This window comes from Neophocaena asiaeorientalis, unplaced genomic scaffold (genome assembly GCF_003031525.2).
Source record: "Neophocaena asiaeorientalis asiaeorientalis breed wild unplaced genomic scaffold, Neophocaena_asiaeorientalis_V1.1 scaffold275, whole genome shotgun sequence".
Lineage (NCBI taxonomy): Eukaryota > Metazoa > Chordata > Mammalia > Artiodactyla > Phocoenidae > Neophocaena > Neophocaena asiaeorientalis.
Window position 1 is genome coordinate 38,921 of NW_020173679.1, and position 17,499 is coordinate 56,419.

The window sequence follows — 17,499 nt, forward strand, 5'->3', positions numbered from 1 at the left end:
GCTCATGCCTCTCATTTTCATTGTGACAGCCATGACATCATGTAGTCAGAAATTAGAACTAGGACTAGATCCCAGATCTTCTGGTTCATACTTTTGTGCTCTTTACCAATTTTTGAACTTAATGCTACAAGCAATGAAGGGTTGTTAATTTTTTTTAAAAGAAGAATACTCTTGCTGAAAATAACCCTTGAAAAGGCCTGGGCATAATACAAGTTATTTTGGAATGGGAAGAATTCACAGATAAGCCAACCATTTATGGGACTTTTGTTATGATATACCCTCTTATAATAAGATTTTTTTAACTATTGGATTTTTTTAGATTACAAAACAACCACCTATTGGAATAAGTCAAACAAAATAGGGATAAACACAGAGAAAGGTAAATACTCCTCACTTGCAGTCTCAGCCAGTTAAGCTTCCTTTCTTTCCAAGGCGAGCAACGTGAACGATTTGGTTGTACCCTTCCACAATTTTCTTTATATTCATAAAATCATATAAAAATATATACATATGTATAAAGAGGATATTTAAAATTTTCTCTTTAATTGAATTAAATCATGGTTTTTGTATTTTGCTTTTTTTTCCACTTAGTATGTTTTGGGCATTCCGCTAGGTCATTCCAGATAGATTTTACTCATACCTTTTTAGTAGTTGCATATTTCGCATTACACACACACTCACACACACACACACACACACACACACACACATAAAATTTTTCCATTCATTTTCCTCTCTTCTGCCCCTGCCCCCCCACCCCCACCCCATGTTGTTTCTACTTTTTTGTTTTGGAGGTTTTTTTGTAACTGGAAGCAGCACTGCAATAAACAACTAAGTATATTTATTCTTACATGCTGGAGCTTTTACTTCTTTAGCATAAGTTCCCCCAAAGTTATGTCATATACCAAAGGATATATATGTTTTTAAACTTTTTTTATTGCAGTATAACAGAAATACATGCAGTTTGGGAAAAGAAAAGTTGCTCATTTTAGTTTTTGTTAAATTAATGATGTAAGTACTCTCTTAATGGTTAATTTTAAGCTGCCAACAGTTTGACACTTGACTCACAAATTCCTGTTTAACAATTGGCCCTCATGAACTAGGGTGAACCAGCTTTAGTACACCACTACAACATGTACACAGAAAAATGTACAAATCGTTAGTTTATGGCTCATTGTAGATCAGCAAAGTGAACACACCTACCACCCTGGTCAGTAAGTGTAATTATACCTTTTTTTTTTCCTTAAAGGTGACCACTGTCCTAACTTCTAACACCATAGCTAACTTACTTTTGAGATTTATTTTATTTTATTTAAGGGTGATTTATTTTACTTAAGGGTGGCAGTGGGAATAGTCATAGATTTCTAATACAAACCAAATACAAAAATCAAACAACCATAAGAATAATGAAAATCTAAATATGAAAAGCTAATCTTTTAGGAGAAAAATAAGGAGACTATCTTTATGAACTTTGAGTAGGGAAAAATTTCTTCAGCAAGAATCAAAATGAATAATCTATAAAGGAGAAAAATATCAAATTTGTTAAAATTTATAACCCTTGGTGCAGCAAATGATGCTGTAAATAAAAAAGATAAAGCCACAGCCTGGGAGAATCTATTTGGAATACATATAGCTACCAAAATATTAGAATCCAGAATTGAGGAGGGAAAAAAAGCAAATCAGTAAGAAAAAAAACAGCCCAATTAAAAAATGGACAATTCATAGAAATGAAAATCCATTGGCTCATAAACTTAAGATACTCAGTGTTATTCATTATTAGGGAAATGACAAGATAAAATACGGTTCTATGCAAGTCACATCCATGAGAGTAAGAAAAAAGAAACCATCTTGAAGTGTCGAGAAAGAGAATATAATCACTTTGGAGAGTAATTGGGTAACAACAGTGAAGATGTTCATATACTATATCCCAGTAATTTCACTTCTTGGTATATACCCCAGAGAAATTCCCAGTTGTGCACTAGGAATCATATATTAGAATGTTTATTTATGTATTGATTTTAATAGTGAACAATAGGAAACAACTGTAAAAAGCCTAAAGAAGACAATAAGAATATACCACAATTTATTTGGTCAGTGGATTTGAATAGTAATACATACACACAGTAGTTAAAATTAATGATGTAGGAATTCTCTGGCGGTCCAGTGGTTAGGACTTGGCACTTTCACTGCTGTGGCCCGGGTTCAGTTCCTGCTTAGGGAACTAAGATCCTGCAAGCCACATGGAGCAGCCAAAAAAATAAAAATGAAAATTAATGATGTAGGGGCTTCCCTGGTGGCGCACTGGTTAAGAAGCCGCCTGCCAACACAGGGGACACGAGTTTGATCCCTGTTGCGGGAAGATCCCACATGCCGCAGAGCAACTAAGCCCATGTGCCACAACTACTGAACCTGCACTCTAGAGCCCTCGAGCCACAACTACTGAAGCCCACACTCCTAGAGCCCATGCTCCGCAACAAGAGAAGCCACCTCAATGAGAAGTCCACGCACCGCAATGAAGAGTAGCCCCTGCTCGCCGCAACTAGAGAAAGCCTGCGCGGCCACGAGGACCCAATGCAGCCGAAAATATATAAATTAAAAAAAAAATAATGATGTAATGCTAAGTGTATCAGCATAGATCAACCTGAAAAACGTTATTACCGAATTAATAGTATGACACCATCTAATAAAGTTTTTAATATGCAAAATAAAATTATTATTTATTAAATATATATAATACAATTATACAAATTGGAAATAAACACCAAATTCAAGGTAAGAGAAAGAAGGAAGTAGGATTAAGGTAAACTGTTGTGGCTTCTGGTATTGGCTGGTTAGGTGATTCAGAGCACCTTTCCATGGATAACAATTAGAAAAGCTGGTCACAATATTTTAAAAAATCTTCAATGTATCAGAGAGCTAAAAGACAGTAAAGAATTTCTAAGATCCTAGAAAAGGTAGAAGTCAGAAGAAAAGTGAGACATTCGGTAAAACTTACCCCTAGAAGAGGCAATTAAAAGTCTTGAACAGGGACTTCCCTGGTGGCGCAGTGGTTGAGCGTCCACCTGTTGATGCAGGGGACGCGGGTTCGTGCCCCGGTCCGGGAGGATCCCACGTGCCGCGGAGCGGCTGGGCCCGTGAGCCATGGCTGCTGAGCCTGCGCGTCCGGAGCCTGTGCTCCGCGACGGGAGAGGCCACAACAGTGAGAGGCCCGCGTACCGCCGGAAAAAAAAACAAAAGTCTTGAACAACTTCTTTTTCATAGACTTTCATTGGGTTACGGGCACAAAAGTTGGATGAAGGCCCACCAAAAGGAGTAGCAGAAGAGGCTCTAGTAAATCCTCCTATACTTTTGGTTGGGATCCCAAAGGACTGAATGTTTGGAACAAGGGTGAATCAGAAATTCACCCACTCTCGGGACTTCCCTGGTGGCGCAGTGGTTAAGAATCTGCATGCAAATGCAGGGCACACGAGTTCGATCCCTGGTCTAGGAGGATCCCACATGCCACGGAGCAGCTAAACCTGTGCACCACAACTACTGAGCCTGCGCTCTAGAGCCTGTGCGCCACAACTACTGAAGCCCGTGTGCCTAGAGCCTATGGTCCACAACAAGAGAAGCCACCACAATCAGAAGCCCATGCACTGCAATGTAGAGTAGCTCCTGCTCGCCGCAACTAGGGAAAGCCCTCACGCAGCAACAAAGACCCAATGTGGCCAAAAAATATAAAAAAAGAAAGAACGAAAGAAAGAAATTCACCCACTCTCACAGGAACTGTAGTTCAACATCAAATCATCTCAATCCTTGAATTTGGATTATGGTGATTTCAGTGTTCGTGCCCCCTAGGTACCTGCAATAAGCAATCAAAAATTCTTTTTAGAGACTATCATACTAGTCTTCAAATTATTTATATGAACAGCTTTTCAAATAAACTGTCCAGCACCCAATTAAAAACAATTAGACACACAAGGAAAAAAGACAGTATGAATGAGAACCAACAACAAGCAAATGCCCTACATTGGGACCCAGATACTGGCTTTATCAGGCACAGACGGTAAATGAATATGCTTATGTTCAAGGTGATAAAGATAGATTGAAAATTTCAATAGAGAATGAGGAAGTATAAAAAGGACCAAATAGAAAGTCCAAAACTGAATATTACAATAAAATTAAGAACTCAATGGATAGATTTAACAGCATATGAGACACAGATGAAGAAAAGAATTATGAACTAGAAGATAAGTCTATAGAATCCAGATTGAAGCACAGAGACCCCCAAGAAAGGAAAATTACAGAGAGGGTAAAAGATGGTAAAATCAAATGATTTCCTACAAACCCCAAGCATGATTTTTTTTTTTAAGGGTGAAAATAAAGGAAAGCTTTTACAACTAGTCATAGTAAAGCTAATTACAAGAAGAAAAAGATAGTAAAGAGAACAATAATTTGCAAGTTTCTTAGGGCACAAAAGTCACCATATACAAATGAAAAGATTGGTAAATCAGACTACATTAAAATTAGCGTTTTTCATCAAAAGATGTCACACTATTAAGTGAAAATGCAAGCCACATGTTAGGAGAAGATAACTGCAACACAAAAATCCAATTAAGGACTTATATCAAAGTTTTTCTTAAAAAACGAATAGAAATCAATAAGAAAATAACTCAGTTTTTTAAATAGACAAGAGACTTACACAAACACTTCACTAAAGAGGTTATCCAAATGACCAATAAATGTGAGAAAATTAATCAACTAGATAAAAAACCATGTAGTAACACCAGATTGCTAAATTTACCAGATGTTTGCAAATATGTGAAGCAACCAGAACTCTCAAACACTGCCAGTGGGAACATATATTGTAACAGCCACTTTGGAAAAGAAGTGAGCATTATCTACAAAAGCTGAAGTTATTTTTCCTGCTATAACCAGCATTTCCATTCTTAAGTATCAATATATACCCAGCTGATAAACATACATTTCTTATGTGCCAAGAAACATATACAAAAATGTTTGTGTCATTATTCATAACGGATCAAAACTTGAAACTGCCCATCAGCAGCAAAGTGGATAAATTGTTGCATGTTCATACTAGGACAGTCAACCCACACTATAACTATGTACACATGGATCTAATAAGAAAAAGCTTTAGCAGAAGAAGCCAGACCCAAAAGAATATATACTATGTGATTTGTTTATTTAAAGTTCAAAAATGAAACAGTGGTTTCATGGTGTTTGGGGATGCATATCTAGATGGTAAAACAAAGAAAAGCAAGAAAGTGTTTATTATAAAAGTATAGGGTAATGGGATTAACTGTGGAGGCTGGAAGGTGGTAGTGCTTTGAAAGGAGAATTTAAGTGAGGCTCTGGGAGGCTTTCACTGTTCATTAAGCTAAACCTTAAAAGAAAAAAAAAAGAGCAAGCAATAGAGTGAAAAAAAAGTACTCTGGGCCCTTGAACTTTAATGTTTAATTTCTTAAAAATAAAAGATCTAAAGTAAATATGGCGGGACTTCCATGGGGGACTGGGAGGCTTTCACTGTTCATTAAGCTAAACCTTAAAAGAAAAAAAAAAGAACAAGCAATAGAGTGAAAAATAAAAAAGTACTCTGGGCCCTTGAACTTTAATGTTTAATTTCTTAAAAATAAAAGATCTAAAGTAAATATGGCGGGACTTCCATGGGGGCACAGTGGTTAAGACTCCGCACTCCCAATGCAGGGGGCCTGGGTTTGATCCCTGGTTGGGGAACTAGATCCCACATCCATGCCTCAACTAAGGAGCCATAGGTAAGGAGCCTGCCTGCCGCAACTAAGACCCATTGCAACCAAATAAATAAATATTTATAAATAAATAAATTAAATAAATATGACAAAATACTGAGTTTTAGCAAAGTTTATTGATGAATACATGAATGTGTGTTCTTTTATTTTAAGGGAAGAAATGGAGTTAAGCTGATTATTTTCAGATGGCATGTCTATGGGCCAATGTTGTCCAAAGTTGAAATGGTAGTATATGTTTCACTAATGCCAGCTTAAACAGATTGTTTTCCTTTAAGTTTGTTTCCTGTGCTGATGTTTCCTGTGAAATCAAACAAGAAGGATCTACTCTCTGCAAAGTTTTCCAAACCTTCTTGACCACAGGCAGTTTGGTTTGTTATTTTTGTTTTGTTTTGTTTTTTTGCGGTATGCGGGCCTCTCACTGTTGTGGCCTCTCCTGTTGCGGAGCACAGGCTCTGGACGCGCAGGCTCAGCGGCCATGGCTCACGGGCCCAGCTGCTCCGCGGCATGTGGGATCCTCCCGGACCGGGGCACGAACCCGTGTTCCCTGCATCGGCAGGCAGACTCTCAACCACTGTGCCACCAGGGAAGCCCCTGTTTTTTTTTAAAAAACATAATTATTAGTTTGATAAACAGTACCTCCCAATAGAATGAGAGAAATTAAAGACAGTGAATTAAAAAATTAAGATATTACCCAGGGGAGGTGTTCTTTTTCTGTCCATTATATTCATTAAGTTATTTAAGTAAATTCTTTGTCATTATCAATATATTTTACTAAGACACACCCACAGGTCAAATTGCAAGGTCTTTGGCCTGATTCATAGTTGTAAGAAATGTATAGACCTATGTCAGTTTCATGGATTATCCCTGTTGGTCATTTGAAGTAATGGAATCTAGTTATAGTTGCCCACATAATCATAATTATGGTCCTAAGTAGTAGTAGGGAGAGTAAGGAGTAGTGGGAATCATAGCAATATTTTATTGAGATGTGGGCTAAAGTTGTTACATCTAACTCATTTAATCCTCACAACCATTTTATTATCCCTATTTTATGAAAGTTAGAAAATTGCCTAAGTAGGAATTTTATACATATAGAGGTTTCAAATGTTAAATGATAGAACCCTAGCTCAAACAATGGCCTATATCAGTGGTTTTCAACTCTCAAGGGTGGTTTTGTTCTGACCTTGGGCAATGTATGGAGACATTTTTGGTTATGACTACTGGCATATTAGTGGGTAAGGCCCGGGATGCTATTAAACATCCTACAGTGCACAAGACAGCCCCCCTACAACAAAGAATTGTCCAACCCAAAATGTTAATAGTGTTGAGATTGAGAAACCTGGTCTAGATGGTTGAGATTTTAAGATTTAAGAGAATACTTGTTTTCATTGTTCAGAGCTGGGTTTTGTTTTGTTTTGTTTTGTTTCGGCCGCTCTGCGCAGCTTGTGGGATTTAGTTCCCTGATCAGGGACTGAACGCCCACTGTCGGCAGTGAAAGTGCGGAGTCCTAACCACCGGACCGCCAGGGAAGTCCCTCAGAGTAGTTTTTAAACCTTTTTTCTGCCTCTTTCTCGTTCACCTGGATCACACACCTCCATTTAAAACCTCCTTTGTTACTTTGCAGTGATATCTAGGGGAGGGCTTGAGAATACAATTATATTGTGTGTCAATTTTCCATGACATATTAAAGGGTAGGCTTTTAAGAAAGGAATTCTTTAGATTTACAGAGGAAGTTCGTATAATAGTTTTGGCTTTACCAAGTTACTCTGCATATGCCATATTTATTATGTACACAGACACACTTATTTAGACATATACGCTGCTGCCTGCCTCTACCATGCTCTGCTGAGTGAAACTTCTGGCACATAAGGCTTAAGGGCACCATAAGAGATAGAAACCTGTGCCTCTGGAGTATGCTGCTGCTTCTCCTAGTTCAACTAGGAATGACTGAAGAGACCTGCAAGACCTCCTTCACAAACTGCGGGGCATTTAACTAGAACTCAGTACTCCTCTTAGGAGGAGGAGGACATCTGAATCCAGCGGCCAGTGAAGAAGAGTAGACAAGAGGAATTGCTATCCTGTATCTAAATCTGTGCTTAAATAAAATTTTAAATTGGGTTATTAGTCACTTTAATTGAGATGCTTTTGTTTTAATCAAAATTTAAAGAAAACCCCCATCTCAGAACTCCATTAGAATGTAAGTTCCTAAGGGCAGGGACTTTTTCTGGGTTTTTCCACTGCTAAATTCCTAGTGCCTAGAATGGTTCCTGGCACATAATAGACCCTCAGACATATGTCTTGAGTGAGTGGGTAGATGCATGAATGAAAGAGTAACTAACAACTTTTTATTGTATAACTTAAGACCGTACTTTTGTTACTTTTTATCTCTGCTGTGGCAGGCATGCATACCTCAGCTATAGAGAGTGGCACTAAAGGGTATATTTTTGAGCATTCTGTGTGTGTTATACCACATCCAGGACTTTTAACGTTGCCACTTTTTAAGTGCTTTAAAGCAAGACGTGAAAAGAAGGATAGGACTGATTATAGGAAGAGATACTAAGAGAACAAGGGGGACACAATTAAATCTCTTCAGAAATAAAGCCTGAAATTACAGACATGAAAAGTTGGTCTTAGGCAACAGCAAGTGGCTGGAGTCAACTGGAGGAGGAAGGATGTGCAACTTGCCTGAGGAGAGATGAAAAATGTTTGTTCTTTTTCATTTTTTTTAAAATGTTTTTTAACTTCGGCTGCATTGGGTCTTCATTGCTGCGTGCAGGCTTTCTCTAGTTGCGGCGAGCAGGGGCTACTCTTCCTTGCAGTGTGCGGGCTTCTCATTGCGGTGGCTCCTCTTGTTGTGGAGCAGGGCTCTAGGCACGCAGGCTTCAGTAGTTGTGGCAGGCGGGCTCAGTAGTTGTGGCCCGCGGGCTCTAGAGCACAGGCTCAGTAGTTGTGGCGCACGGGCTTAGTTGGAAAAAATTTTTTTTAACTTTGGCTGCATTGGGTCTTCATTGCTGCGTGCAGGCTTTCTCTAGTTGCGGCGAGCAGGGGCTACTCTTCCTTGCAGTGTGCGGGCTTCTCATTGCGGTGGCTCCTCTTGTTGTGGAGCAGGGCTCTAGGCACGCAGGCTTCAGTAGTTGTGGCAGGCGGGCTCAGTAGTTGTGGCCCGCGGGCTCTAGAGCACAGGCTCAGTAGTTGTGGCGCACGGGCTTAGTTGGTCCGTGGCATGTGGGATCTTCCCACACCAGGGCTCAAACCCGTGTCCCCTGCATCAACAGGCAGTTTCTTTGAAGAAAAGATTGTTTTGAAGAAAAGGATTGATGAGAATTGACTTACCGTTTCATAACTTGACCACTCCCTTTTCAATCTTGTGGGTATACCTAAGCACTGTATACCTCTTCACATGTATCTAATAGAGCTGCATTTTGATAGACGTGTTCATAATACAGATTATGTTAGGTTCATTTTTAGGTGGTAGTTTACTAAGGTCAGTATATAACCACTGATAAATGATAGTATGTCACCATAGACCTATGAGTTATAGTCAGACAGTTGATTTATTGCTGTTCACTTTGCATTTTAGAGTTAGTTTGGGGGTACCACTTGTTTATATTATACTAGTCATTCCAAATACTTTACCTCAGACCAGAACATGCTTCAAGCAAAATAACTACTGGGCCATGAGTTACCACTAGCATCTTTATGTTCTGGGACAGCATTCAAAATCCTGAGCATGCTAAGCAAGGCCAGTACTTGTCCTTCTATTTTCTAGTTTCCTATTTGACTACTATAATTAACACACAGCTGATAGTCCTTGATGATTCTCAGGGAGTTTCATCCTTCTAAGGATAAGGAGTATCTACCCTCAACACTAACAAATATATTAGCAGTACAAATCCTATTGCTTGAAGAAAATGACTACCTGATGCTGACAGCATTCATATCCAAGATTGCTGGCTGACCGGTATGTGGACAGGTCTCATCACAATATGAGATGGACACTGTTAGTTTACAGTGTAATGTAATGTCACATGGTTAGTTTACTGTTGTGTGAAAATGAAAAGGTAGGTGCTCTCCAGCGAATCTAGCTTATTACCAAGCAGTCTTACTATAAAATATTCCCCCTTGACTCCCTCACTTCCTGAGAAATCATCTCCCAAACAACCCATTTGAAACACTTATGTATCTTAGTTTTGATCGCGGACTACTGTTAGATGAAAATTATACTTTTTGGGATTTCCCTGGTGGCGCAGTGTTTAAGAATCTGCCTGCCAATGCAGGGGACACAGGTTCGATCCCTGGTCCGGGAAGATCCCACATGCCGCGGAGCAGCCAAGCCCATGAGCCACAGCTACTGAGCCTGCGTGCCACAACTCCTGAAGCCCTGCTCTGCAACAAGAGAAGCCACCACAATGTGAAGCCTGCGCACCACAACGAAGAGTAGCCCCCGCTCACCACAACTAGAGAAAGCCTGCACGCAGCAACAAAGACTCAACACAGCCAAAAAATAAATTTAAAAAAAAAGTTTTAAAAAAAAGAACAAGAAAACTACAGTTGTTTAGAGATATCTTTTTCTCACTTTTGCATGTCACCTTTCATTTTTGCTATTATCCACAATCACATCTTCAAGCATCTACCTTGTCTCCTGTTACAGACTGGATGTTTGTCTCCCTCTAAATTCGTATGTTGAAGCCCTAACCCTCAGTGTGATGGTGTTAGGAGGCAGGGCCTTTGGGAGGTAATTAGCTTTAGATGAGGTCATAGGGTGGGGCCCCATGATGGAATTAGTGCCTTTATAAGAAGAAGAAGAGGCACTAGAACCTCATTTTGGACACATGAGGATAGAGGAGAAGGCAGATGTCTGTAAACCAGGAAGAGGGTCCTTCTTCCCCAAGAACCAAATCTGCTGACACCTTGATCTTGGACTTCCAGCCTCCAGAACTGTGAGAAGTAAATGTCTGTTGTTTAAGCCACCAGTCTATGGTATTGGGTTGGTCAAAAATTTTCACTTGGGTTTTTTTCCTTAAGATGTTACAGAAAAACCGGAACAAACTTTTTGGCCGACCCAATATGTTGTTATAGCAGCCCTACCAGACTAGACACCCACTCTTCATGTTCTGTTCTAACTAACCAATTTTACTGAGTCTCCTGACCAATGTCCAGCTGACAACACATGCTGACTTAATAATGTCATAATCCTGTTTAACTTATCATCTCTTAAGAAGAAAAAAGTTACCATGCATCACAATTCTCAGAGGATATATCCTCCCTGGCCTATTTCCATATTTCCACAGCCTTGTTAACCATCCCCAGAGGACCTTAAGATCAAGTTCCAAAACGAGTCTTAAGGGGGTTGTGTAGCTAGACATTCATTCATTTGGAGACAAATGTTCTTGCAGATTTGTGGCCGTTCTGCTGATTGTTTGATTTTAATACTTCCATGTGAATATATCTAAAAAGCTTATGCACAATTACATGTTCTTTATGTCCTATACATGTGAAGTGTCCCATGACCATCATTTTGGGGTAGCAGATATTCAATTCTCTTGCCTTTTGTGGTTCTCTCCCTAATTGCTTTGTGAGCTAACTTAAATACTTTCTTTGATATTTATGTTATTAGAATATAGATTTCTCTTAATTTTTACTTACAGACATGTCAAATACAGCTGCAAGTTTAAATGTAGCTATATTAGTTTATTGTACTCTTAATTATGTGCTAGAAACTATTATTTGTTTTACTTAGACTATCTCATTTAATCCTTCAAACAGTCCTAAGAGATAGATGTTATCCCCATATTAGAAAGAAACAGAAGTTGGGTAAAGCTAATTCATTTGGCCAAAGTCACATGGCAGATCTGGGGTTATGACTATCTCCAAAGCTCCTGTTTCAACAGCTACTTTATGATGTCCCTCAATCTGTAATCACTGGAATGCCTCCTTCTGCAGATGAAGGGACTAAGGCTTAATGAGGTAACTTTCTCACATTTACATACTGATTAGGTATAGAGCTGGGATCCAAATCCTGATTTTATGACTCAGGATTCCAGTGCTCTTTCACTTTCAGTGTTCCCCATACCCCAGGTAAACTTTATTCTTTGTGACTTATAAAGTGTTTCCCCCAAACCTGGTTCACTGGATGCTTAAAGCTGCACTCTAGGTTAGACACAGGGATTGTGCCTCCCTTGTTTTTAGATGATGAAACGAACTTGGGTTAAAAGAATTGCCTTTGTTTAAAACCAAGTGAGCAAATCTTTTGATCTTTAATCCAACACTTTCAACATAGCCTTCCCTACATAAAAGGTGTAAAAGGCAAAGCTTTTTATACATTTTGTGTAGGGAAAAATTCTCCTTTGCTTTATGCCATTTCTATTTGTTTCTATAAACCAACATATCACAAGTTGTATTTATTTAACCTTTCTGACTCATTTTAATTCTGGTCCCTCTCACCATAAGACAGTGGCTTGAATTTTCATATTATCCACATTTTTCTCATTCTCTACACAGTAAATACATAATGCAGGAAACATCTCATTATGGCCCAGGTGATTTTTATTATATCACTCTATTATGTTCTTAGTGTTAATATAGGTAAAATATGCCAGGAAGTTGGATAGGACCTTTTGACTGGTTTACTTGTGTTCCTATACAGTAGCAAATTGGATATAACTGCTGATTTTTAGAACCTTCAGTCTATTCTGGAACCTTATGTCATGTTGGTGCTCTGTTATATATAACCTCGCTTGTAGATATGCTTCTTGTAGCGCATTGTTGTATATTCTGGGTTGTATATAGTAAGAGTCTACTTAGGGCTTTTACTTTGAAGAAAACCTTTGCTTTTGTGTAGCATTTCTTTTCTTTAAGGCTGATTAACACCTACTCTTGTGTAATCATAGAATAGGCCTGACTTTGAAGTGACTTGTAGTCACTTGCATTTGAATGGCCTGAATTTGGAGATAGGGACATGCTTTTCTATGGTTGTCTAAAAAGTATTTGATCATCTTCCCCTCTTTCTAAGTTAATGTTTCTTGCTGAAAAGAAAGTATAATGAAACACTTGACCCTTGGTTGGTAAGAACTGGACTTGTTGAATGGTCTTTCATATCCATTGGGAATATGTTGGAGAGTGTGCCATCAGTTCTGGCACAAATATATTGTACTATAGTATCGTAGTCCTCAGCCCTCAAGTTTCTAGCCATTCAGCCTTGATCAGTAGTTGTCCAAGTCCATTCTGGTTGATAACTCTTTTGTGAGTATGAATACAACACGTCCCATTTTTTACCAATTTCTCCCACTAAATCTAGGGTGAAGACCATGTATTTCAGAACTTTGGGAGCCACTGTGATTCTAGAAAAACCATTTTGCCATGTGAGGCAATGACTGTTCAAAATGGTACTCAGGGGATTTTGTCTGTAAAATAGAATATTTTAGTCAATCACTGTACCGGTCCACTTTCTTTATATTCTAAATAAGAATGTCTCTGTGTCTGGTTACAAGTAACCTTGAAGGTGTGAGCTATTGCAGTTACTAGAAAGCAATTGTCATTGGATTTGAATGGAAATCTTGTAAGCATCTTGCCTCCAAGAGGCGCCTCCCCTCCACCCTGAGTCTTTCTGTATATCAAAAGAATGTTTCTAAGGTGGGCATTTATTAGACTGAACTTTTAGAGAATTAGTAATTTCTTTTGACACATAAGAAATAATAAATAGGGACTTCCCTAGTGGCGCAGTGGTTAAGATCTGCCTGCCAATGCAGGGCACACGGGTTCAAGCCCGGGTCCGGGAAGATCCCACATGGCGCAGAGCAACTAAGCCCATGCGCCACAACTATTGAGCCTGCGCCCTAGAGCCCTCGAGCCACAACTGCTGAGCCTGCAAGCCACAACTACTGTAGCCCGCGTGCCTAGAGCCCGAGCTCCATAATGAGAGAAGCCACTGCAATGAGAAGCCTGCGCACAGCAACGAAGAGTAGACCCCGCTCGCTGCAACTAGAGAAAGCCTGCACGCAGCAACGAAGACCCAATGCAGCCAAAAATAAATAAATAACTTTATTTTAAAAAGTAATAATAATAAACATACTATATTGATAGTCAAAGTAAATACTAGTATTACAGTGTTGTGACATTCCCCTTAGGAATAGATATCTCAAAAATCCTCAAATGTGTCCCCGCACTTCTGCTTTTTTCTAGAATAAGGATCTCACCTCCAACAGTTTTCCTATGGCCATGAAATTCTCCCCTGCTTTATTTCGTTTTTATTTGTTCCTTTAAACCAAAGTACCTACAGTAGTAGGAGGAAAAACAAAAGTGATAACCCTTCAGAGTTAAAAAGGTCTAGAGGAGTGCAGAATCATGACGATAGTAATATTACAAGGATTTCAGTCAGCTAGAGGCACAGCCAGTCAGAGCGGATACAGTACATTTGTATGAGAGGGATGTGTATCTTTTCTGTATAAACCTTAAAACGTCTTAACCATTAAAACATGAAATGCCTTAAGCTAAATTGTATATATCTTGTAGAAAGAATGCTTACCTGTGGTTCTGTCAGAGTTATTTTGCACAATAAAGAAAATGATATTTTGAGAAAATCATTAAATTTCTTTCCGTAATTTTGCCGCTTTTGCATTTTCCCATCTGGATGCAGCTGAAAGTACCCATGGCGGACAAGCCTGGTAACACAGTGAATTTCCGGAAGCTACTACTGAACCGTTGCCAGAAAGAGTTTGAAAAAGATAAAGCTGATGATGATGTCTTTGAGAAGAAGCAGAGAGAACTCGAGGCTGCCAGTGCTGTGAGTATTTCCATGGAAAGGCAGTGCTTGTGCACTTCGAGCATTATCAAATAGAATTTTCAGGAAGCTGGCTACAATACCTTCCTACTACTTCAGTAGGTGCCTGTGGCCTTTTCTTCACGTGGAAATATACTGTATTGGTGTTTAGAGGAATGCTTTATTCCTTTTAGTGCCACATGTAAGGGCAGCTCAACCTTCTAAGATAGGGATTCAGAACCTAGACTTCAGAAAGGTCACTAAATTCCAGAAATCTCCTGAAATGGATGCACACTTATGGGTATAGTTTTGTTTTCTGAGTAGGTCTGTAGTTACTGTCAGAATATCAAAGGGTATCCCTGACCCCTAGAAAGGGTGAGGACCATGAATCCAAGCGTATTTTTTTTTTAAACAAATTTATTTAAACGACAAGACGCTTGACTTGAAGGGAAAACTACCTAGGATTCATTTCTTTTAGAGTAATTTATCCCTACTTAAAGACAGGTTGCCTTACATGTAACAGCTACGTACAAAAAAGTTATAAAATTGTCCTTGGTTTTACAAATATACATGAAAAACATTAAAATTCTCCAATCGAACAAGGTATGCAAGAGTTTTTATGCTGTTTTTTTTTTTTTTTCGTTAAATAGTGAGAGCAAAATAACTTACTGGGATATAAAGATAAGAGCTGAATGAGCATGCTACTAATGGAGAAAAGGGGGTAGCTTCACAGAACCGGTATTTTTTCCCATCCCATCTCCATGTGATGTCGATCACAACATACCACTGGCCATTTAGTTTAAAAAAAATGCAATAAGCTTGTGCATATACACCAGTTACTTTATGTACAATAAAGGAATGGGGAAGGGGATAATGAAAGAATAGAGAAACTATACTGTAATAGTCAGGATGTGGTGGAACCAAATTGCGGTTTTCTAATTGAGAACGTCTTCTTGGTCTGGAGGAACAGAATTCTGGAGTAAAGTAGCAGGTTTCCTCTTTAGTAGACACCTCCCGTCTGCTGTTGGAACACATCAATTGCATCTTCATCCTCCACTTCCAACTGTGCAGGTGTGTCTGTTTCACTGATTGGCTGCCCATCAAATTGGGACCTGATCTGCCTCACTGACAAACCCTGTCGTTCACAGTAGGCTCTCATTAGTTTACTAAATGGTGCATGCCTCTTAATATTAAACTGCACCCTGGAACCATCCTGCCCTGCCACCTTCAGATCAATACAGTCATTGTTCTCCATCTTGATTCTTTCCTTGGGCTTTTCATCAGCCATGGTGAGCCCTGGAGTCTCCTCAGCTGCCGCTTCACAAAAGAGGTACCAGGTCTGCCCTGAACAAGCACACAAGCAGCACCAGTCAAGCGTATGTTTTTAGCATCTATTATGCAGTACCATTTTCATCATCAAGATTCTGTTATTCTTCCTTACACAATAGCCGGAGGAGAGGACAAGACTTCATGATGAACTAGAAGAAGCTAAGGATAAAGCCCGGCGGAGATCCATTGGTAACATCAAGTTCATTGGAGAACTCTTTAAACTCAAAATGCTGACTGAAGCCATCATGCATGACTGTGTGGTGAAGCTGCTAAAGAACCATGATGAAGAATCCCTCGAGTGCCTGTGTCGCCTGCTCACCACAATTGGCAAAGACCTGGACTTTGAGAAAGCAAAGGTAAAAACCCCAAATCTCAGAAACCTCCGGCAGGGACTCTTTGTCAGTTGCGGAAGAAGTAGACTGTCAACACGACTGTCCATCTCGCCCCAGCAGTCTAGGCTGCTTGTTTTTCTTCTTTTGCCTTTCTCCTTGTCATTGTTGGGCCATCATGCTCCTTACCACATTTTCATTAAAGTCAGAAGTGAAGAGGGTCCCAAATTATATAAAAGCCAATTCATGAATTGAGATTATCTGTCACTTGTCCTTTTTCTGCATGACTGTTTCACAGGTCATTTGTATGTGTATGTATAGCAAATTGTGGACAGAAATTTTGGAGAGAAAAGCTACTAAGGGCCAGGACTGAGGGTAAGACAGAAACAAAGAAGACACGATAGCTTTCTCAAGTTTATGTTCTCATTAAATAGAGCATTAGCAACAGAGCTATCTAACCATAATATAAGAAATCATTAAAAGTATTATAATTCAAATATAGCACGGTCCTTTCCAAAGAACGGGTAGGGAAATTAGAAATGCATCAAAGAAATAATGTTAGAAATGTTTCATAACATCAGAATCAGCTAGGATTATGTTTGGCTATGACAGAAAACCCCAAATATCAGTGTGTTATACAAAACTGAGGTTAATTTCTCAGCCATGTAAATGAAGTTCAGGGGCAAGAAGTCTGAGGCTGGCCTGGTGGCTAAGCGATGATAAAAAATTTCAGTTCCTCCAGCTTAACATTTTGTCATCGCTAAGGTGTGTAGCCCTTGTCTTTAATGATCTGATAGCCCAGAAGGTTGGAAAGGGGCAAAGGACACAGCCCACCCCTCTCTTAAGGTTCCAAGGAGCTGCAGTATGACATTTTCATTTATATTTTGTTGGCCTGTGACTGTGACCAGCTGCCTGGAATATGTAGCCTTTATTTTGGGTGTGTCACGTTCAATTAAACATTCTACCACATGGCCTTTTGGCTATAAGTTGTGTTTATAGGCCGTTTAAAATTCTACATGGTAAAACTACATTTGAATTCCTCAGCCAGGAGTACTAATGATTTTGTATCCTGCAGCCACGTATGGACCAGTATTTTAATCAGATGGAAAAAATTGTGAAAGAAAGAAAAACCTCATCTAGGATTCGATTCATGCTTCAGGATGTGATAGACCTAAGGCTGGTAAGTAGAAAAATAAGCCTACCACTACAGTCTCTTTTCAGGAGTTGGCTTGGGGAGGATGTCCTGAGATTTACATGTATAATAATTTAATGCTTTTGCTGCGTGACTCTCAGAACTTGAACTGACAAACTTTCGTGA

At 39.3% G+C, this 17,499-nt stretch overlaps 2 protein-coding genes across 3 annotated transcripts in view; one reads left to right on the forward strand and one right to left on the reverse strand.

Moving 5' to 3' along the window:
* Positions 1-17,499, forward strand: part of EIF4G3 (eukaryotic translation initiation factor 4 gamma 3) — a 90,870-nt gene that overhangs the window by 26,110 nt on the left and 47,261 nt on the right. Inside the window, exons 8-10 of the mRNA XM_024749784.1 lie at positions 14,401-14,547; positions 15,972-16,208; positions 17,257-17,361. Of these exons, the coding sequence (XP_024605552.1) occupies positions 14,401-14,547; positions 15,972-16,208; positions 17,257-17,361 (489 nt within the window). The remainder of the gene's footprint in view (positions 1-14,400; positions 14,548-15,971; positions 16,209-17,256; positions 17,362-17,499) is intronic.
* On the reverse strand, positions 15,524-15,811 carry LOC112402711 (small ubiquitin-related modifier 2-like). Of its 2 annotated transcripts, XM_024749786.1 has the most exons (2): positions 15,650-15,811; positions 15,524-15,586 (listed from the first exon to the last, which is right to left on the reverse strand). In XM_024749786.1, the coding sequence occupies exons 1-2, from the start codon at positions 15,809-15,811 to the stop codon at positions 15,524-15,526; spliced, it is 225 nt and encodes a 74-aa protein (XP_024605554.1). The 2 variants fall into 2 exon arrangements, with proteins under 2 accessions (XP_024605554.1, XP_024605553.1); XM_024749785.1 differs by having other exon boundaries at positions 15,524-15,811.

Excerpts from the sequence above, each read along its gene's own strand:
- LOC112402711 (XM_024749785.1), bottom strand. The coding sequence starts at position 15,811 with ATGGCTGATGAAAAGCCCAAGGAAAGAATCAAGATGGAGAACAATGAC.